Source organism: Amblyomma mixtum, chromosome 7, assembly GCF_055824585.1.
Source record: "Amblyomma mixtum isolate Tamu chromosome 7, ASM5582458v1, whole genome shotgun sequence".
In the NCBI taxonomy this organism is placed as follows: domain Eukaryota; kingdom Metazoa; phylum Arthropoda; class Arachnida; order Ixodida; family Ixodidae; genus Amblyomma; species Amblyomma mixtum.
In genome coordinates this window covers 48,147,607-48,170,533 of record NC_143018.1, presented here as the reverse complement: position 1 = coordinate 48,170,533, position 22,927 = coordinate 48,147,607, and the positions used below count along the sequence as shown (strand labels likewise).

General features: G+C 47.9%; 1 protein-coding gene across 1 annotated transcript; it reads left to right on the top strand.

The window, feature by feature from the left end:
- Positions 1-1,564: 1,564 nt before the first annotated feature.
- On the top strand, positions 1,565-9,705 carry LOC149335982 (uncharacterized). The gene is made up of 6 exons (XM_089554620.1): positions 1,565-1,763; positions 3,840-3,985; positions 5,020-5,103; positions 6,141-6,179; positions 6,304-6,354; positions 9,568-9,705. Exons 1-6 carry the CDS (start codon positions 1,700-1,702, stop codon positions 9,604-9,606), a joined length of 423 nt encoding a protein of 140 aa, XP_089410746.1. The 5' UTR covers positions 1,565-1,699; the 3' UTR covers positions 9,607-9,705.
- Positions 9,706-22,927: the final 13,222 nt, after the last annotated feature.

The following is a 22,927-nucleotide window of genomic DNA, read 5'->3' as shown; positions in this document are numbered from 1 at the left end:
TATGCTCTAAAACCTACGGGATTCACTTGCTTCCCAGCTTTGAGATTCTGATGTCTCTCAGAGGGAAACCTGTGCTGGCATAAAGGATGGATGGATTATTCAGTGCTCTGGTAAGGCGCTAGGTAACGTTTTAGCGCATCTGCCATTTGTGTGGTGAGCTAGAAAGTTTGTTTTAAACCAATAGAGACGAGCTTTCAGAAAAGCCCTGCATCCAGGTCTGACAAGTGTCATAAAGCCCCGAAGTGTAGGTGTTGTTCCGGCTTGGACGGTGACCGGACGCTCTTCGCATGAAATGCGATTGCTGCTCGCATAAGGAAACCACGACGTGACTTACTGGGACCTGATTCTTATCTTTCCAGGATATACACCATGGCACCCTTTTAACTATACAAAATTTCAGCACTGGGGACCAGACGCCGCCTCCCCTATACATTGTTCTCTGCAAGTCACATCTCCTACTTCTGTACGGTACTCGCTTCCGAGGCTAATTCTGTTCATATACTCGCCGCGGCATAGCGCCCCTTATCGGAAACGCTGCCTGTCATCACGCAATTAACTGCTGCCATAACTAGCCAATGCTTAGCTCATTAAGGGTCTTTAGCAATGCACCCTGTAAAGCGCCGCCTCACGAAAGGAAAGGAAACAGGAAAATTTGTTCTCTCATTTCCCGTCGTATGTCGCTGCTTGCAAGGTGTGCTCCATCCGCTCTTTCTCCTACTGCACGCGCGGCGAACGTGGAGGCAGCGAAGGCAGCGAGGCTAGCGGGTAGGAGACAGTACGAAAAGGTAAAAGACTTGATTTGCCGAAACCACCCCGTACGACCGGCATTGAAATCGGCGATACGCTGGCTCTGCTCTTAACGTAAACGAATCATAGGACTCTAACTCCAGGACTCTAAAAATCCAGTGACTCTAACATATCTCAATGGAAACCCGAACCGCGCCGTAAGGGAAGGGATAAAGGAGGGAGTGAAAGAAGAAAGAGACAAAGAGCTGCCGTAGTGGAGGTCTCCGGAATAATTTCGACCACCTGGGGATCCCTACCGTGCTCACATCGCACCTTTTTGCGTATCGCCTCCATCGAAACGCTGCCGCGGCGGTCGAGTTCCAACCCGGATACTCCGGCTCACTAGCCGAGAGCTCTAACCACTGAGCCTCGGCTGTGGGTCCAATCCATCATTGGTCGTGGTTCAAGAACCATTTTCGGAGCTTCAGCCTCTACATGGGCACATGGCTACTCTCTTGCAAAATGAGTACTTCTTGATTGCCTTCACGCAGCGACACACGCGGCCAAATGCAACGAGCTATTAGCCGGCTCATTTAGCAGCCGAGCCCAAATGCTTACAAGGAAAAGAACGCTGCGATTTGGGTTCGCTGAGCCCAAACATTCGAGGGAGCGACTCGGCGATGCGAGCCACTAAGGTATAGATATGGTCTCGGCCAGCAATATTCACAATGAAATTCTACCAAGCGTTCCAAGCTCCCATGTTTTTGTTTTTACCTGACTTCCTGAGCTGCGGCCTGAATGCGTAATCATTCTGCGTCAGAACTGCATAAACGGCGGGTAGCTGGAAGTCTTGGGGAGTCAGACCGGCATCATCAGGACTCACTCGACGTTCGCGACCCCGCAGGCGCGTTCTGCTTAATTCGAAAAATTTGCTTTTCTCTGTGCTTGTACCACACTTTCCCGAGAAACAACTATGCCATTTCTTGCGAGTGCGTGTTTATTATTCGGCTGTGTCTGTGCAGTGGCGGCGGGTGAAGGTAAGTGCTGGTTAACGCTTGCGTACCGTCGAACCTTAGTTCACAGTGCATTAGAGCCCCGATTAACGGAGCTGTCAGTAAGTGTTACTGCCTCGTGATTTATCTAATGGTGAATGATGGTAGACCAGTCACTTTACTTCCATGGTGCGAAGCAGATACAAATTAACCTGATGTAAAAGCTTTTAGTGCTGCAGAGAAAAGGCTGTGGGACGACTTTCTGGCATCCATGAACGGAAGTTAAACAGAAGCCATGTCAGAACATGTAAAGGAAAACTGCTCTAGGAAAACACCTAAACCGTGCTGTGAAAGAATTGAAGAAGGGTGTGAAAGAAGAGAGAAAGGGGTAGCGGCGTGGAGGTCTCCAGAATAATTTTGACCAATTGGGGGTTCATTAGCTTGCACCGACATCGCAAAGCACACGGGCATAGAGCGTTCACTCAGTCCATGTACTGCAATATGTTGTATCTGCAGTAGAAAGGTTTAGTGGTTTCGTGTGTAGCAGTAAACCATAGCAAGTAATACATGCAGAACTGTGGCACGTACTGTGTATGTGTTGTTCTTCTCGCCTCCTAGCATTGGTGTTGTTCTCAATGCTTGCTCCTTGTCACAGTTATGACAGTTACTCCACGGCATATGGACCGCACAGATCGCGCCGCTCATTAGCAAAATTATTAGTTGCTACAAACAGAACTCAAGCGACTCTGCTGGCTTTTACCAAGCTAAGATTTTTATATTTCGGTGCGCTTACTCAGCCAAATATCATTGCAGCTGGCGCCAAGACAGCGAATGGTATAGAACAGCGCTGAAGTAATTGAAAAACAACCAGCGGCTTACTTTCCAGAACCTGTAATCTGTCTCTTTTCTCATGGTCGTTATAACAAGATACAAAGTTTTAGTATGATCTAGCCATACAAAACAATGGCATTTCAGTCTTTTCACTGCTTTACTCGGTTCATACTCTCTTGGCGATAGCTTCGCAATTTGCAGCAACGCAAAAGAGCCTACCAAAGGGCATCTTACTGTCTGCTACGCAGTGGCCATCCGACAGCAGCATTTTGTTTTACATTCGTGCGCTAGTATTCATGTGTGGGGACCCATGAGGCATCCATTGCATCTTCAAAGGTTTCACTTCCAAGTAAGCAGCTTAGGAAGCTCGAATCCGAATTCATCGACGGCTGTTTTGCCTCGCGCTAGTCTTTCTCCTTCTTCTAATGTCTTTTCCTCTCCTTCCGCATTTGTTTCCCTTAAAGATGCACTAGAGAGTAACCTGAAATCGTCTCTTTACCGCGACAAATCGATCTACATTCTCCGATCACTCTTAGAAACTTCGAATTATTGTCCTGCGCAGCCGATTTCTCTATCAAATCTTAAACATCCCGGCTCCCGCCTTTTCTTTTTTTTAACACTCCTTCGAAAAGAGGAGAGTCAGCCAACGCGTGCAGTTCCTTTCTGCCAGTCGCGTGGTGGCTTCGCTTTCGCTTTTATTTTGTTTTTTGGTTTCCGTGATTAAATATAGTTTCAATCGTAGACTACACAGCCGCAAATTAGGCCCACGGAAATAAAAATACGCGTGTAATCTTTGCTTTCGCCAAACGCTGCGAATGACTCCGCCGATGGCAGAGCGGCAAGCTGCCAGGCGACTGGCTGGAAGGCACCTCACGCGTTGTCTGACTCCTCCTCTTTTCGGAGGCGAGTTTAAAAAAAAAAAATGCGGGAGCTGGAATGCCTAATTCTATGTAACAGGGAAATCGGTGGCGCAGGACAATAATTTATAAAGACGAGCTCACAATCCTCTTTAGTGCACCTTTAAGTTCTTACCCTGAACCTAACAGCACATAGCCGCTATTGTTGGCGCTTGTAACTCTTTCTGGTTTTTATTAACAAGCTTTCTTTGCCTCTCTTACTCGTATTCTCGGAGCTCATGGCACTTTCTTCATAAAACTGACCGATGAAAATGCATGCCCTAGCCGCAGGCATTAACACAACTCACAAGACAATTTCACACTGGGCTGTTTCCTACCGTTTCCTTGTACTCTCTGTAAGAAATATAGCGTCATCTTTGTATTTTTCTCCCAGTGGAAGACCTCATGCAGCTACTGGAACAAAAAGTTTACGAACTCTCCAGCACGGAGGAACTGACAGGGAAGCTGCTCGAAAGGATCAGGATCGCTCGGGACTGCTCCCTGTCTCAGGGTGACATAGGAGTAGCCGTGCTCAAAAAGGTAATAGTGCTTACAGTGCCTCCATGCCCACGAAGAGAAAAAATTCGAAGAATCATTCGCACGTCCTCAAAAGGCTTTCAGTAACAGCTCTTAAAAAGTCATTTTAGTCATGGCTGTTTAATGGGCGCATAATTGTGTGCAAAGGGTTGAGCTTGTTATTAAGGGGTTGATTTGTAATAAGGGAGTAATTACTCAATGGCATCCACCCGAGCGCAGCCATACGGCTACAAAGGAAAGCTATACAGCTTTCTCAGAAACTTCGTAGTTAAAGAAAAATTCGTCCTGGTCCGGGGTTCAACCCGCGACCACCGCCTCACCGGAGCAGTCGCTCTACCAATTGAGCTAACCGGTACGGCAAGCTTATGGTAGGGCGAGAGCGAATTGATCAACAACTCGAAGTGGGAACTGTGTTGGTCAAATGTTTAGGGGAATCCCCCAAGGTGGAGTAGATTTGTAATAAGGGAGTAATTACTCATTGACATCCACCCGAGCGCAGCCATACGGCTACAAAGGAAAGCTATACAGCTTTCTGTTTAGCTTTCCTTTGTAGCCGTATGGCTGCGCTCTGGTGGATGTCAATGAGTAATTACTCCCTTATTAGAAATCTAATACACATTGGGGGATTCCCCTAAATATTTGACTAAAACGGCTGATTGTTATTTCACATGAAATCACTGCGTAAATTTGAGCAGCCTGATTTCTATTTTTTCCACAGCATGACCCCAAGGCTAGCCAGGAAGGTGACGGGCCCACATGATGAACATATATATTTTTGTTTTTGCTTTAAAGAAAAAACATTTTGCATGTATTTGATAGAAATAATCAGCAATTGTGAAGTCTAATTAACCGATCTATTATGAAGTAAAAAATGCACACATCAGTGCTGAGAGGCCACCGCAATAGATTTCACTTTCGATCTTGCTGCATTTATTACTCTGTTTTTAAGCTTTGGCTTGTTTTGCTCAAATTCACGTGCACCCTTGAACAAAGAAGACGAGAAAACCTCTGATCTCACTTCCTGACTGCTGTCGCAGATGATTCTGCCCATCATATCGGAGGCGACGCCATGCGCATCGGGGAAATCCGGAATTCCCGATCCCGTTGAGAGAGACTTGGCCGTAAGGGTGAAGTATATGCGTTGTGTGCGGCGACTGATTTGCTCTTTCTGTGCTTAATTTATTTGAATTTCTACTTGCGCTTTTACTCTCTTCAGCGTGATTTTTTGAATAGTAGCCCGTGTGGCTCAGTCGTTACGGCGCTCGGCTGCTGACCCGAAAGACGCGGGTTCGATCCCGGTCGCGACGGTCGCATTTCGATGCAGTCCAAATTCTAGAGGCCCGTGTACTGTGCGATATCAGAGACGTTAAAGAACCATAGGTGGCCAAAATTATCCGGGACCCTTCACTACGGCGTCCCTCATAGCCTGAGTCGCTTTGGTCGTTACGCCCAATAAACAACATCAAATTTGGTCCCCTCAGCTAAAACTAAAACTGCAGCGCATTTAGAATTACTAGGATTCTTTACAACTTTCGGCTAAAATTACAACTTGGCTCCATATCGCATTGGACTCTTATTAATTCGAGCTTCGAATTTATTCCTAATTAAGGTGCCGTTCCATTAAAAACAGCAGTGTTTAATACTCTTAGTTTATTCAAATCCTGGATAATTCCAACAAAGTTTATGTTGCTTCAAGTTGGAACGTTGAGAGTCAACTGCAGTTCCAAATAAAAATGTCTTTCAGAGCGGTTATCACTGCATGTGTAACGCGACACTGGGAGACAGCTCGTTGTGCTGTCTTCGAATGTATTATCGTATATTGCTTACGCATCATTAATAGTCTCCTTCACCGCTATAGTGCGCATGGCGTCACTACACCGTCACTGGTGACCTCAATGTGTCGGAACAATCTTCCTCGCGTGTTGCCACCACACGCTGTAGTGCTGTCATACGTGACGTCCCTGCATGCTGAACAATCATCGTTGCGTGGTGTTACACCAACAACGCCAATGCCGATGCCGCAGAACCGGAAGACGTGCCATTAACAGCGTAATATGAAATTATACGTCTCCTAGCCGCCGGTTTACAGTGTAGTTCTGCTCCTAAAGGTCCATTTGCGGTGTTTTCTCGCCTTCAGCCGTATTCTTATTTATTTCAGGAGAAGCAGTGCTTTAAAGAGGTAGCCATGCGGAAGCAGGTACGATACGTGTTCCCGATGAACCTTGTACTCCTCTCCCTATACCGGCACCTTTTGGGTTTTCCAAAATAAAGAAAAGGTAGCCGTGATGCAATTCATTCTTGTCTGGCTATTCTCTCCCTAGGCCACCGTTGGGCTTACAGATGATGAATCCACCGCCTTTGAGGTGATCGCGGTGAGTGCCGCACTGATCGTATTATGCCATCATCGTCATTTGTCATCTTCACTCTATCCGCGCTTCTATCTCTCTCTCTCTCGTCCAGTGCGTAGTAGCAAGGCAGATACCCTTCCCCACGCTGAAGATTTCTCTCTTCTCTTGCTACATCATCGCACCTATCTATATTATCTGCTATGGAAAAATTGTTTCAGATACATACTATTGAATACTATGCAGCAAAATTACTATGCATTCGTTTGGGTTGTAGAATATGAATAATATGCGCTCCATAAATACCTAAAAAATTTCAGGCACGCACATGCTATTCAAAAAGCTTTGCAATAACCCTTTCACCTGGTTACCCCATTTTGAGCGTTTTTTTTTCTCCTAAAACATTTATTCTTTCTCCTCGGAGAACATGGTAGAGACGACATCAGTGTTTAGAAATAATTGCTCTTGTGGCATCACCGGCAGGGTGCAAATGTGTATGGAAAGCGCCGAGGCTGCCGCTAGGCGGCATACGTGTCTGTACAGGTCCGCTTACGCACTTGCAATTTCACTCTGAAAATGTTTTCTGGACAGAGTTTGTACAACACAATGACGGTTATAGGACCACTCATTCAGTTTTAGTCTTTCTTTTTATTTCGTATGGGTTCTACATAGAGTATCGGAAAAAGCCACATCGAAACACAGCAAATGAAAATGCCCTTCGCCCTTCCATGAATAAAGCCTCTAGACTGGCATCAAAGAAACACACTTAGCGACGCAGAAATTTTTTACAGCGAAGACAGTGGCCTACGCCGGTATTCTTTCCAGAATCTCAAAGTGGTTCACCGGCCCTAGTATCAATAGACAGCGACAATGACGTACCATAGGAAGCCACCACTTCCGAAGAGGATAGCCGAAGCGCGAAGAATTTGTTCGCACTAAGCGATAGTTCTCTTTGCAGACTTTAGGCCCGTGCAGTGCATTGCTTCATCATATGCATCCTCTGCTTGCCTAATGTGTAGCCTTAGGCATAGCTATCGAAGCTTAAGCTGCGGCATCTTTAGTGATATCGTCGAGTCAAGAAGGCTGAAACAGATCGATAAAAAAACTGCTGAATACGATCCGTTCGCAGATATTTCGCTTTAGGTCACTTGAGAAAATTACGTCACAAACTTCTTCGGCTGGAGGTCGGCAACTAGTCCATGAGGCTTGCTCTGATATTTAATGAAAATCGAATGCAGGTAGTCTACAGTAACTGAAGCCAAAGAAAGCGTAGCGATTTGTTCTGTTTTTCACTCCGTTCGAAGTATAGCCCTGTTCCGCCCCAAAATTCGTGGTGTGTTTGTGTGGAGCTTCCTTCCTCCGGTGAAAACCCCTCCAGTAGGTGCATCTCACAGTGCTCTGTTAAAAATGGTCTATAGACAGTCTACAGACTTCTTATAGACTCCATTGCCTTCGTATAGATATTTCTTTTTGTCTATTCATAGTCTCTAGACTGTTTATAGATAAAAGTCTACTATAAGTGTATGATCATAAATCTGTAGATTGTCTATAGAGTGTTCTCTAATATTTATCTATACAGAGTCTATAGATATTGTAGACAAAAGTCTATGGACAGTCTATAGACTGTCTGAATTTTTTTTAAAGGATACCCATCAGTAAACACGCATATCTCGCTGGGAGGCTGCGACAATTTAAATACCTATATCCATGATCCACCTGCCCCCTCCAGAGGCTCCACCCACCCGCTTCCACCCTAAGAAAAAACTTATCAACCGAAATAGCACTGTTAATAAGAAGGAATTATATCACATAAAACTGAACGCAAAGTACTGATCATTGGTGTATTCGTAGATTATTCAAAAGCCTTCGACACGATACACCAAATAGCTCTTGTTAGGAAACTATCAATATTTAGTGTCCCTGGAGTACCACCTAACCTGCTTTCCAGCTATATTACTCACCATACTTAACCGGTTCTCCTAGGAGATTACCACTTGCAGTGTAAATCAACTAGTCACAGGGTCCCACAGGGGAGCGAATTGGGTCCCCTACTATTTAACATGTACATAAACGATTTTGGCACAAATATATAAGATAGCTGCGATGAGAGCCATAACGAAAGCATATGTTACATCATACTTTAGCTCCCACTTTTCAGCATGCCGTATGGTGGAAGCCAAAAAAACGATGTCGATTCCGCATAATGAATTCCTGTATATTTCAGGTACAACAAAGCAATATGTTGCTTAGAGGCACCGTTTATTTACATGGATATCAAGAAAATTACACAACAGGATGCCCTGAACACTGGCATGTTCAAGCATTGCGCACAGATCATAGATTTCAAACACTTACGCTTTATCGCATACTTAAAAGAAGTTTCGCGCATGGAGAAAGAAAATGGTTTTGTAACAAAATATAACTACGTCTTTTTTTTCTTTCAAAGCATAAAAGAACTCTTTTTCTGATGCACCTGTAGTATTGCTCGCGACAGTATCAGTTTACCAAAGCTAGGAGTGTACATAATAAATTCCTCGTGCTTTTGTATTTGCACTATTGTTACCACGGTGTGCTGCTTCTGACTGCTGTTTCTGTCCCACCATAACCGTCTGCTATCTAATTAGTGTAATCTGTTTTCTGCATTGCAAAGTCAAGTATAGAAGGGATATGGGAGTTTGGTAAGCTTCTCCTGAGCGGCTTTTACTCCCATGTACTATCGGGGACAAAAGTGGTATACGTACTCCACGCGGCGGGAGCCGGAGCAACGGAAAACTGCGGCATTTTGGCGAGCTACAGCACGAAACATTGAAACGAACCAAGCGACATGCCTGCTGATAATAAAGGTCATGCATTGGCTGTCTCGATCTCGAATGGCGCCAGTTACCAGTAGATAGCGTTGCAACGCAGTTTTCCGATGCTCCGGCTCCGGCTCCGGCTGCGTAGAATATATACCACTGTTGTCCTCGATAGTACCTCAAACATGCATGTAAGCTTGCTTATTTGAAATGAATACTATTCAATTCAACCAATGAATTTAAAAAACGTTCCTCTATGCTGTCCTTGCTTTTGGCGACCGTCTGCTTCCTGCATACACCCTTAACACGAATACACCTATATGGGAGTAAAAATAAAGTAAGCGGTCCTCTAGTGCACAGCCCTTCTAGGAGCAGGGTATGCTGCAAAAGTTCCACTCGTTCTGCTGCGTCCCATTAACTAATATGTCTGTAACTCTTGTTTCAGCCGTGTATTTTTTCTCAGTTGCCAGTAGTCAAGGCTTGAGCTGAAGAAAGGAGAGAAGCGGCATACGACAACAGCTTCAACGGCAATCGGGGCTTGGAGAGCTTTTAAAGAAAATGAGCCGTATCCATTGCCCTGTAATAAACTTCAAAATGCCGTCTCTGCTCACACCTGTGTATTTGGCACTACGATACTCTTGCGTAATTTTACATCCAATCTCTGTTTCATGATCCCGTTTCATGATCACGGCCTTCCGAACAACGTTGCCATCATCACTTGCCCAAGTCTTTTCACTGATAACGTAGAAACTTTCCTGTCATTGTGAATTTGTGCTTTTATACTGGTGTGGCACCACAGGGACAGGGACAGAGACAGAGTGACAACAGCACAAGTGCTCACTAACAACTGACAAAATTTATTGAAAGCACAAAAAATATATAGACGAAACCTATGGTTACATGCACCAGTATGAATTCGTACCAACTCGCCCAATTTTCAACCCTTTTGTGCTTTTACTCTTGCCACCCCTTATGTAACACCCCTTTTAAGGGGCCTTTAAGGTAATAAAATGAAATGAAAATGAAATGAATAGAGTAAACAGGCCAGCTCAGATTCTCAACGACGACAATCTTCACCACCAACAAACAAACAGACCAATTAGCACTGGAACAAATAATATAGAACCACCAAGTTGATGAACAAGTTTGCAAACGCTATTAAAAAAACAGCAGCAAATTGTGGCCAATAACGGAAGCGCTATTAAAAAAAACAGCAGAAAATTCTGGCCAATAACGCTAATGTTTTGCCTCGTTTAGTGGCGCTTAGAAAGATGTGGCTGTGTAGTTCTTGCGACATCGTGTGTCCCTTGAGGAAAAACTGTTACCGCTTGGGGGTCAGCGCTGCGCCGTAAAATACACCCTCCACGCGCATGAGCCGTCACCTGGCTGAAGACAAGTGCCGCTCTGTCGACAGAGGCAGTGTCGCAGCCGTAGCCCTCTGTGCGATTTCACGAGACCGACACAAGAACGTTTCTGTGCTCTTGCAGTACCTCCACATGCTCCATCTTAAGTAGGTGCCTCTAGTACTCCACCAGGAGCACTGCAGCAAGCCCACATTAATAATCATCTCAGCACGGACAACACACATCAGAGGGATCGGAATGCGTCTCTATACTTCCCCCCCTCTCCCCCACTTCCTGCCCTGTGTCCTTAGGTGTGAAAAAAATGGAGCTCTTAAAGACCTCGAACAACATAACAGCTTTTGAAACCTTATTACACTTTCACGACTCTAAAATGTGGCCTCCAAAACTCCATCGTAACCGCTCACGACACAGCCACATCTTTGGGGTCGAGATCTATCACGTGACCGCAAGGATTAAATGTGGAGAACGCACCTCTCTGGGTCATGTGACCCACGCACAGTCAAAGACAGAATAGTATAGATCACGCTTCAACGCTCCCACTATATAAGAATAACATTTAAGACTGGCAGGCAGACTGGATAGGCAATGCCACGGGCAATGTTTTGAGCCTGTCACTGTTCTAATGTATCCATTTCGCCTGCACGCTCTAATGTGCAAGTGATAAGTCACCCGGAAGTCCTCCACCCCACTGTGATAGCTACCTCGCACGCGTCCTCGCTTTCCCACCCCTATCTGTTCTCTTTTTTTCTTCACAAAAGCAAGGAGCGGAGGAAGGAGGGTCACAGAAGGCGATCTGTTTCCAGGTTTTGCTTAATTGTCTTCCCAAGAAAGTGGACAGGATACTTAAAATACGAGCACCATTCAGCACCCTCTAACTGCAGGGATAATTACTGGCAAAATGAAAGCACCGTGATGGTGCTTTCCCCACCGTTGCGAGGCGCCGTGCCACATGCGTGATACTCCGCTGCGTATTTCCCTGCCCTGTCAAGTGCAGCGTACTGTATATATGCGTGGTTAGCACAGATATACGTACTTATCATTTATTGGTGCCACCCTCGAGAGGACGCGGTCAACTCGCCCGATAGGATTAACCGTGGGAAGTACCGCAGAGAGCTCCCGCGTTGCAAACGCTAAGAGCCGTGCAAGTGTCACCAACCACCCCGACCAAGCCTGCACGTATCCAACCTGGGCTCGTTAATAGAGCAGGGTGCTTGTGGCACCCACCGGTGGGAATCGGATACGCTTGCCACTAGGCTACAGGCGTGGCACTAGCTGCAGGGTTTCCGGGAACCTTTATGTTTACGACATTCGCTGTACTCGACAGAACAAGGCTGCCTACAGGATCACTGAACCACCTCCTCGAATCGGCGATGGGTTGTAACCAGACTATCTCCCACCCGCTGATATCTCATAGCCGCTGTGTATATTAATTGACGTCAGCACATTTCAGCGCCACATGACCAATTGTGATCGGTCACATACTTGGCATACTGCCATACTTAACCGTGGCATACTTAACAGTCACCGGTGACGACGAATAATAGGTGTAACGTTAAGAGATCGGAAGCGGGCGGAGTGGGTGAGGGAACAAACGCGGGTTATAGACATCCTAGTCGAAATCAAGAGGAAGAAATGGGCTTGGCAGGGCATGTAATGCGAAGGCAAGATAACCGCTGGTCCTTAAGGGCAACGGAGTGGATTCCAAGAGAAGGCAAGCGTAGCAGGAGGTGGCAGAAAGTTACGTGGGCGGATGACATTAAGAAGTTTGCGGGGATATGGTGGCCGCAAATGGCAAAGGACAGGGTTAATTGGAGAGACATGGGAGAGGCCTTTGCCCTGCAGTGGACGTAGTCAGTCTGATGGTGATGATGATGATGATGGTACAGAGCCCGCGAACACATTCACTCGAGACATTCCAAATACTTACCGCGAATATGGTAAAAAGATCCGCCTGTGCTTTAATTCGGCAGTAAGTGGAGTGGTCCTACGGGCCCCTGAAATCAAACAAACTCAATCTTGTGGCCTCCAAGAGAAGTCTGGAAAGGTGATCGTAAGTTAAAAATAATAAAAACTTATTTCGCTTAACTCCAGGGTGCGGCAAGTATTCAGCGCTCGCTGGGTCGCTAATGATTAACGAAATGATCTCACCGCGTACAAGTGCCGCTGCCAGTGAACTACTTTTTTCACTGCCAAAATACTGCTAGTGAGAAAAGAGAAATACATGCAACAACCATTAGTAGCTCAGGATAAGTATACTCTGCACCAAGGACAGGGTTAGGAACTCCGCTTCGAATTCCGTCACTCAAGGTGGCCTGAGCCAAAGTGTGGTTCCCGAGTCGGGGGCTTTGTGCATGAATATATATTTGTCCATCGGTTTGCAGCAACTTGGGGCATGCCGACGGGATCAGAACGCCACCAAGGGCTACGCGAAATCCGGGAAAAATTAGCTAACGCAGCCAGCGCTGTAAAACACTTCCACAGCTAGTGTAGTGAGGAGTGGTGCGTTAACACCGTGGAGAATCCCTGCAGTGTCGATCTTACAAACCAGGAACACAGCTCTCAACTTTCTTCTTTAGAAAATAACGAAGGTACCGGTAACTTATTAATCAGCGGTGTGTCACAGTCATGTATACAGTTTTACAGAAAGATTTATGCAGGGTGTAAATGGACAGTTAGCAATGATTTTCGTCTTATTTTTCTGATAGCATTTAGATTGTTATCGCAGAAAAAAATTGCATCTCCTCTGCCTCAAAACTCCCGGATTGGTCGAAAGAGGTCACGTGCCCGTGTGACGTCACCACCACGTCCCTACAGTGGCAGCGGGCGCCTGCCCGCCACATCATGAGGAAACAGCCAAATGTTGCCAAATTCAATGCAGTTACGGCCCGCCCACCGTGGCGCTGCACACGAGCCAAGCGAGAGCTCAGGAAAAGGAACCAGGGTGTCACATGCTGCAACGTAGCCGTGTTTTAAGGCCCGTTCACACTTGCCCGAAAATCCGGCGAGCGAAGCGGAATTGGCCGCTTTCGACGCCGAGCGAGGCGGAAAGCGGCGCGGCGAAGGCAATCGGGCTGGACCGATTTCCGCCACGCGGCGACAAACATGGCGGCGCCCTTCGAAGCCTGACTCGTCGCTTTGGATTGAATTCTGGTTGTTGCTGCCTTTTTCAGTGCGTTCACTGGCCAGAAATTCGGCACAGGTCTTTCGCTTCGTCTCACCTCGCCTCTAAGAAAACGTATAAGAGATAAATTTGCTTCATTTTTTTTTATTCAGAGTGACGATTCTGCCGCTTCTAGGCTTAACAGCAGAGTCGGTTTGTTGACAGTAATGGTTCCCGTCCTGACAACCAGATGGCGCCACTATAAGCTGAGTATATTTTTGCGTCTGTGCTAGCATACGCTGAACTAAAAGTGAGAATGCGCCTGCGTTTAACGTACGTAAGCCTGCATACGATTATGGTACGTAGACAGCGTAAATTTATGCTCTTTTCTCACTACATCTGTGCATGCCGCTATCAGCGAAGCAGTGTGGAAAAGCAAGAAACAGCAGCTCGGCGGATCCGCCTCGTCCGCGCGTGAACAAGTGAGAACAGGCCCTTGCTTTTGCGGCGAGCGAATCCGCTTCGCTTTAAGCCTTTGAGCAGCCACCTGCCTGTGGCAGTGCAGGGAATGCATTTAGAGTGTCGTGACGCAAGCACCACGTGACCATCAGCATACCAATAACGGTGTAGGGCCAATTTCGAAAATGTATACAAGCCTAAAATTTCGAAGTTCGCCCACCCTGAAAATTCCAAATGTCCCCAAAAAGTTTGCATGTAGGCCCACCCCGAAAAACGTATGAAGGGAAATTAGCAGGTATTACAGGATGGAACAATGCGTATTAGTGGGTCGGAATTAGATAATCAGATATCGCAATCAAATGGGAGGTAATCGAACATGCTAGAAGGTTATGACTCACTCAAACCATAAGTGAATAGAACCGGTTCCAACCGAAGTTTTGGCTGGAGAATCACAAGAAGAGCATTAAGCGCTCATTATGGATACCAAAGCCGGTAAACCTAAAGGCTATCTATCGCATTTTCTTAGCACCCCGGGTGGTCGAAATTTCCGGAGCCCTTCACTACGGCATCCCTCATAGCCTGAGCCACTTTGCGACATCAAAGCCCCATAAACCCAAACCTTCTCGAAGAATGTGGTTGAAAATGCCCCCATGAGTTTTTTTTTTTTTTTTAAGCAATAACATTAAAAGCACCGCTCTCCGGTAAATGCGGCGTCGGCGTTGTGACCGAGAAATCACGGGCATGGCTCAGGCAGGCGGTCCCCAGAGAGCAATCTAAAAGCTAGGCGGGCCACCTGGGTCACGTGACCTTGCAGCGTCATCGCAACCTGCCCATCGGAAAGTGAGCAAACTGTCCACCTTGGCAAGTGGAAGTTAAATCAATGCTTGGTCACTCGGGAAGAGCAACTTGGGCCGCAAGAGACCCACCGCTAGGAGCACATGCTATCGCAGGGCAGTGGCGCATCGCTTAGTTTAGTTTATGGGGTTTAATGTCCCAAAGCGACTAAGGCTATGAGAGACGCCGTAGTGAAGGGCTCCGGAAATTTTGACCACCTGGGGTTCTTTAACGTGCACTGACATCGCACAGCACACGGGCCTCTAGAATTTCTCCTCCAAAGGAATTCTAGCCGCCGCGGCCGGGATCGAACCCGCGTCTTTTGGGTCAGCAGCCGAGCACCAAAGCCACTGAGCCACTGCGGCGGCGCATCGCTTAACCACTGCACCACTGCGCCAGCAAGGGTATGAGGGCTACCAGGGGTATGTGAATGTACAGAAAATCATCTTCAACGTATATGAGAATTACCTCATTACGATATCGCGTGATAACCTTATGGCGTGCCCCCTCCAATTTTTACTGCCCACGCATGCACCCAACTCCGTAAACGAAAGCAAAAAATATATGCCAAGTACTTTTATTTTCGAGGGCAACTCGATCCAGTCGAGCGTTTTCAATACACCTGCCAATTCCCCGCGGATGTGAATTACAGCAAGACTTTTTACGTCTTAGCCAATCTTTATGGGTTCTTCCTTGAATTCTAGAAGTGTGTGATGAGAGGCTAATTGGTAAGACATTCTGAAGACATAAAACTACGCAGGAGACACGACACAGAAAAGATGCAGACAGGACGAGCGTAGACTAACAACTGATTTATTGGACGAAAAAACGACCTTCCTTCAAGAGCAACGCAAGCGCAACCAAACTTAACTCCCAAAGCAAAAGCACACAATCTTATCAACACAAAAAGTCAAGTTCCTTCTGATACATGTGAATTGATGCCTCGCTAACACATTTTTCCGCACCGTATCTAGCAATATGCCAGGCTTCAAAAATCTCGCGTGCCATCCGGTCCTTCGCGCAGCCTATAATCTTCGTTTGCTTGAAAAGCGGCGCACAAAATACTTTTTTCTTCTTGTCATTGATCTTACAAGACTGGCAGTGCCTTGCTAAATGCTGCCCACCGTGCTGGCTCAAAGAGTTATTGTGCTCCTGAAGGCGTTTATTAATGCAGCGCCCCGTCTGCCCTACATAAACGGAACCACAGCTGAATGAGATCTCGTAGATAACTCCCATCTTACAGGCTACAAACTCAGATCTGTGGTTGACTGCGCACCCTACTTTCTTTTGCAGGTTATTGTTAGTTAATCGGCATAAACGAGACAGTTTACATGGGGCGGTAAAGAACACGTTGACACCAAATTTCCCTCTCATCTTACAGGCTAAGTTTGTAGCCTGTAAGATGGGAGTTATCTACGAGATCCCATTCAGCTGTGGTTCCCTTTATGTAGGGCAGACGGGGCGCTGCATTAATAAACGCCTTCAGGAGCACAATAACTCTTTGAGCCAGCACGGTGGGCAGCATTTAGCAAGGCACTGCCAGTCTTGTAAGATCAATGACAAGAAGAAAAAAGTATTGTGTACGCCGCTTTTCAAGCAAACGAAGATTATAGGCTGCGCGAAGGACCGGAAGGCACGCGAGATTTTTGAAGTCTGGCAAATTGCTAGATACGGTGCGGAAAAATGTGTTAGCGAGGCATCAATTCACCTGTATGAGAAGGAACTTGACTTTTTGGGTTGATAAGATTGTGTACTTTTGCTTTTGGCGTTAAGTTTGGTTGCGCATGCCTTGCTCTGGAAGGAAGGTCGTTTTTTCGTCCAATAAATCAGTTGTTAGTCTACGCTCGTCCTGTCTGCATCTTTTCTGTGTCCTGTCTCCTGCGTAGTTTTATGTCTTCAGAAAGTTCTTCCTTGAGTAGACCGCGACGGACTGAATTCCCAAGCAGCACATGCAATCGGCCCAGTATTGCAAATGGATGGTTTCACTCTGGGCGTTTGCAGGAGCGGCATTGCCGTAATGCTTCTAATACTGAGCTATTAATTGTACTGCTTGGGAATGAGCGAGACCGCTGAACAAAGATGCGCTGCGCGCCTCTCTAGAATCCCAGGTTCAGAAAAAGGTAACTGTTATGGACGAACCTACGCTCCTCGAACTTGTTCCACTTCATTTTCTCCGTCTTAAATCTCCTGTTAGCATCAACAGGGACAGGTCTACTCACAGTATAGTGATCGCCCCCGCTCAGTAGCCTCCTCACATCTATTTCCTCCTGCTTGGGGTGTGTGAGGATTAGCTTCACTCGTTCGGAGAAGGGCCACTCCATACAGCTGCCCCAGGTAGCCCAGCTATGATCGGGCACCAGATTCCGACCTAAGTGGAATAGCACGCAGACTTCCCCATGGGCTGGTGATGAGGCAGAAAAGGCGACGTCACGTGGTCAGGTGAGGAAGCGCAGTCCCTTGCTCCCATATTTAGGTGGCTGGCTAGGCCGTCAAATACTGTCACATCTTTATCGATGCCTGTAAATGCACTTTGTAAATACTTTCCATGATGTTTGATGATATCAAAAACGTTAATAGAAAAAAAATGCAACGCTATCATCGAGTGATCTGCCGATATATTGATTGTTACAGCGAAATCTTGTACTATGCGAGAAAACTCCGCAACCGGTCCTTGGACTGGTCCTCCATTTTTGGGAGTAATAAAAGAGATCACCACCACCCCCGCTCAGAAATTTTTTTGCCTAGAATTGTTGGGCATGGGACCACAGGACGCTCCAGAGGGCGCTGTGGCTGTTTCAATAAAAGAAAAACTTACAATTCTATCCTGTCGTTCTTTTGAAAAGAAAGGCACGTGATCAAGTAGAAACCGAGAAATGGATGTAATCGCTTAAGAGATAATTACTGGCAAAATGAAAGCACCATGGTGGTGCTTTCCCCACCGTAGCGAGGCGCCGTGCCACATGCGTGATACTCTGCTGCATATTTCCCTGTCCTCCCAAGTGCAGCGTACTGTATATATGCGTGATTAGCACAGATATAAGTACTTATCTTTTATTGGTGCCGCACTCGAGAAGACGCGTTTAACTCGCCCGATAGGGTTAACATGTGGGAAGTACTGCAGAGAGCTCCCGGGTTGCAAACGCCAAGAGCCGTGCAAGTGTCACCAACTACCCCCACCAAGCCTGCACGTATCCAACCTGGGCTCGATAGAGCAGGGTGCTTGTGACACCCACCGGTGGGAATCGGATACGCTTGCCACTAGGCTGCAGGCGTGGCACTAGCTGCAGGGTATCCGGGAGCCTTTATGTTTACGACATTCGCTGTACTCGACAGAACAAGGCGCTGGTCACATGTTCACGGCACGCCCTCCTTGAAACGGCAACTAGACTAACCTCCCCCAGAATAGATCATGTCAACATGGAAGACGAAGAAGTGTTTCTGTATCTGAACGCTGCATTCACGACTGCAGTTTATTGATATTTGTGCCATAACCAGGGGGCCGCCGCTCTCTTTTAGTCACGACGATGGAAGTGGAGGCTGCTGGGCCTTCTCTAGAACCCGGTGAGTCGGCAGCGGTCGTCCAGAGAAAGCGCCTCTGGCACATGAGTGACTCAAGCAGCTAGGATACTGTGGTGTACTCTGCGACAAGTGATGACTCCTCGACCTATGACGGGTTCGTACCGGTCGTTAACAGAAAGGCCAAGCGCAGGCTGCGCAGACGTGCGGAGTCGTCCTCATCAAGCCCGTAAACGGCCATCAGGGTTTGAAGTGCCCCAAGCCGTCTTGCTTGAACCACAGGAACCATCCGACATCCTGAACGTCCTGAACAGGCAAGCCGCGTCTATGTACCTGGAAAGCCTCGTACTGGGAGGGGCCAAAGACGTGAGCATAAACTTCTATAAAAACGTGAGTAGCAGTGTTGTCAAGGGGTAGAGCGCACGCTGGAAAGACTCACCCCCATCCCCAAACTCGACCATATCAGCGTACGCTCAGTTAGCCCTTAAGACAGCGGCACTACGGCTGGCGCAATTTATAAGGTCGACATCGTCATCTTTGACACCGATTGTCCCATGTTAATCAAGCCGCCCACAACAGCATTTCAATAATGCATGTCCGGCGCCTTAGCAGGTCTAAATGAATCAAGACGACCTTTGAGGGTGACTGTATACGATCATACGTGAAGGCTTGACATTTTCGACACTCAGTTCGACCTTTCGTCCCGAAGCCGCTACACTACAGGAAGTGCACGAAGATCGGTCACGTGAGCAGTGTCCACAACAAGGCCATCGTATGCCCGAGGTGCTCCCAGCCACAAAGCGGCGACTTTTGCCGAGCGACTGCCTTGAAGTGCGCAAACTGCCGTGGCCCTCAAACTTTTCATTAAAAGACTGCACCCGTCTTGAGACTGAACGGGCGTTACACAAGCAAATGGTGCGAGGCCATTCTACGCAGAGAGAGCCCGCTGCAAAGTTTCGATGGCGTCGTTCGCGTCGCTGAAGGTCTTCAGGGAAGACAACTACATTCGATGGGAAGGCCGCAAGCGCCACTACTGCATGGCCATCTCCTCCAGCAGCCACGCTAAATCAGGGGAACCCAGCGTCTGGGGAAGCCGGGCGTCTGGTATTACTTGGCCACCACTACGGAGCGTTGTACGCCCAATGGGTCAGGGATGTTGCCGAAACCGCAGTGTCCAACGCCTACGACGGCTCCAGACAAAACCACGATCTGGGTTATGGCCAAGATCTAAAGGTGATTGAAATACTAACGTCCTTCATTAATGTACTACGGGCTTTGCTTTCCAGCCTGCACCCGCCAGTAGCACACAACGCACTACAAGTACTAGACGCGCTACATCCAGCTCTTATGGCTTAGCCTGCAGTCCTTTGGGCTTCAGCTGAGTTCAGCAGCCAAGAACCTCCACATGAACGATTGGGACAGCCGACAGCCATCTGTGTTGTGCTCTGGACCGCCTGGATCATCACCCATTAACAGAAGCTAAGATCCTCGGACCGTGGCTACAGCAGGCCTGCAATGGAATGCGTTGCCACCGGTGGGTCTTGTGAGACCGAGGTCGCTCTATGCGAGCAACCTCTCGCGATGAATCGTCAATTGAACGGCCACCTGCCACAGTGGTTAGTTTGCACACAATCGGGTGGTCAGGTTGCGATGACGCCACAAGGTCACGTGACCTTGGTGGCCAACCTAGATTGCTTCTCCGGCTGGTGGCCACCTGGACTGCCCTACGCCACCCTATTTTTCGCTTACAACGCCGACAACGCCTACGCCGGATTTTCTGGATAACGCAGCCTTTAACGCTAGCGGTTTATAATGATGACGCCACACATGACTGCCTCAGAACTTCCACTCATGAAGCTCAAACAGTAGCAGCAGCAGCAGCTTAAGAATGGCTGGGCCCATTCCGTGCTGAACAGAAGTGTAATGTGCTTCAGTGTGTTGGTCAGTGCCACCAGCAAGAATTCGGTTGAGTAAGTTGGGTTATTTGCAGGGTATAGTGTAGGGTAGAGTGGCTGTGCTCCCTAATGAGCCCCAGATTGCCGAAATTTCCGGAGACCTTCACTATGGCGTCCCTCATAGCCTGAGCCGCTTTGGGACTTTTAACAATGAACCATTTTTGTACACGCTTATATTTTTGGCTACATTGTTTGCGAGCACCTTTTCTACATTTGTATGAGGCTACACTGACGGCAGCTTGGTGCACATCCTGTTCGTTGTTGCCTAAGGGCTTACAAATAACTTGCTCTGCCCGTAGCCTACCCTTCACAGGGCCCTGAATGTGGCCTTGTCTACAACGGGAGGAACAGCCGCCGGCTCAGTTGCTGCGACAACCGCCATGCGCGTAGCATTAATGCGCTCAGCCTACCATGTCGCTCCTTATCGCGTCCGGCTGAGCGTAGAGGGCCAAGGGTTTGGGTTAACGTTATCCTCTCTACGGGCAGCTGGTGAGGTTACTAAGCAGAGAGGCTGCTTGGGTGCAGGGCACTTCACTCTGTTATCCCGCTGGTCGGAGACAACCATGTCGTTTGCAAAATGATGGCATTAACAAGCAAACGCGATATGAAGTCACTGACTCCAAATTCGCTGAAATAGCGCACTCATGAATCATGGCTTGAAGTCATGACATCATCAACTTCCCAGCGAGAATAGGAGAGCTCTGAAAACCTCAGGTTGCACACCACCTGACGCTTTCAGCACTGATGTCATAGCATTGCCGGCGGTCACAGCGCACTGAGGAATCGTGAGTGCCGGACTTGACAAGAAGAGAGCAGCGCTTCGAGCAATTTGATCACATGATGTATCCAATTCTTCACACGCACCATATCTCAGAATCAGGTAGGCTGTTTATAATAAAATATTGGGTTTAGAAGGCTGTTACTCCGCTCCGACCTTTCCGATGAAGTTCTCATTAGTGGAGGAAAATTAATGTTATAGGCTGTCACTACTAGGTGCATTCGCGGCTCCTTTTTCTACTCGCCTCATAAAACATGGTCGCAGTACTTGTTCATACTGTGATTCAAAATTTCGCAACTAAATGACTGCTTAACTGTCTGTTATTAAACCCCAAAGAAACGATTTTTTCCTTCTCTTTCGTTAATCATGATCATCGATTACGTATTATGCGAGTTTCTTCCAATATTCTCCTCATTCTAAGCGCAGCAATACGCCCACAATCTACATATTGTATGATGTACTTAAGGGGATTTCACGGCTTCATGAGCACCTTTTATTGGTGTTTTTTTAATTAACCTCAATCGATCCTCGGAGCTTGGAGGGAACCATTCGTGGCCTAGTGGTTTGAGCGCCCGTCTCGGCTGCGGGAGGTGGGTGGTTCGAAACCAACCCACCGCCGGGCACCCACCGGTCAAAAGGGTACAAGCGTCCCCCGGCCTGGCGCTCGGCTTCCTTTAGGGGTGTACGTTTGGGAGAAGTGAAAAAAAAGGGCCACAAATTGGGCTTATGCCGCACGAGGCGGACTTATGGTTGCTTGGCGGGGGAACTTATCACTCATCCGCCAAGGCAACTGTTTGGTCTAAGACCCTTTTCCCACGCATTTCACCCTAGAAGAGCCGAGCACCAGGCCAGGGGAAATCTTGTACCCATTAAAGAAACCGGTGGGTACCCGGCGGCACTGGGGATCGAACCCAGCACCTCCCGAATGCGAGGCGGATGCTCTACCACAAGGCCACGCTTCGGTTGGGTGAGATGGAGATGAAGTTTTGTGCTGCATAAGTTCTCTGTCTCTTCAGCCGGGCTCGGTTGGCGTGAGCCTGTAAAGCAAGCCAAAGGCTGGCTGAGGTTGGGTTCCTAAGCGCATGGGTGAACTCTCACCCGAGGCGGCCCTATTAAAATAGGGCTAATCTGTGCTCCCTAAAGGGTGTACGGCGCCTCGGGGCTGGCGGTGCTCGGTGTGTGGTGAGCCGCAGCCCCACCCAAAACGTTAGCAGCCTCGTGTCAGGGCTGGATTGACTGGGGTGTTGTGTTTATCACAGCACCACCGCTTGCTGTCGGCTGTCAACCGGAGGGTTGGCTACCTGGCCGCAGTTGAAAAGCTGTGACTGGGGCTGTGGTGTACTAGGGTTGCTCTCAGGCCGGCTAACACTGGGAGGGATAGCGTCCTCCTGTTACCTAGCGGGGTGTGATGGCACTGGCGATGAAGGTCCTGAGGCGAAACGCTGGGAGTGGTTGCGTACTCCTGTAATCCAGTGAAATAGGAGGCGATGCTAATGCATCCCAGGACCTTGATCCTGGGAAGGGTCTGTGGTGATCCTATCCCAGTACTAAAGCGAGAGAGTTCATACGCTGCGGCAGTCTAGGGATAGGCTGCTGTGGCTAAGTCTCCAGCAGATTCGCTGCAGGGAAATCCCCGCTGACTAAAGTCATCAGGGGTAGGGGCATCCCTGTGTAACCCGTGTCCGAAGACCACTCGGGAGCGCTGCTGGGGTCTGCCCTCGTTCCCCCTCCGGGAAACCAGGGCCATCTCTGGGAAACGCTGAGGCCTTCGGGCGTCTCAGTAGGCTAAGAGAGCGAGG

Coding starts and splice junctions, on each gene's coding strand:
- LOC149335982 (XM_089554620.1), top strand. CDS start 1,700: ATGCCATTTCTTGCGAGTGCGTGTTTATTATTCGGCTGTGTCTGTGCA. Junction 1,764..3,839: donor TGCAGTGGCGGCGGGTGAAG/GTAAGTGCTGGT, acceptor TTTTTCTCCCAG/TGGAAGACCTCATGCAGCTA. Junction 3,986..5,019: donor GAGTAGCCGTGCTCAAAAAG/GTAATAGTGCTT, acceptor CTGCTGTCGCAG/ATGATTCTGCCCATCATATC.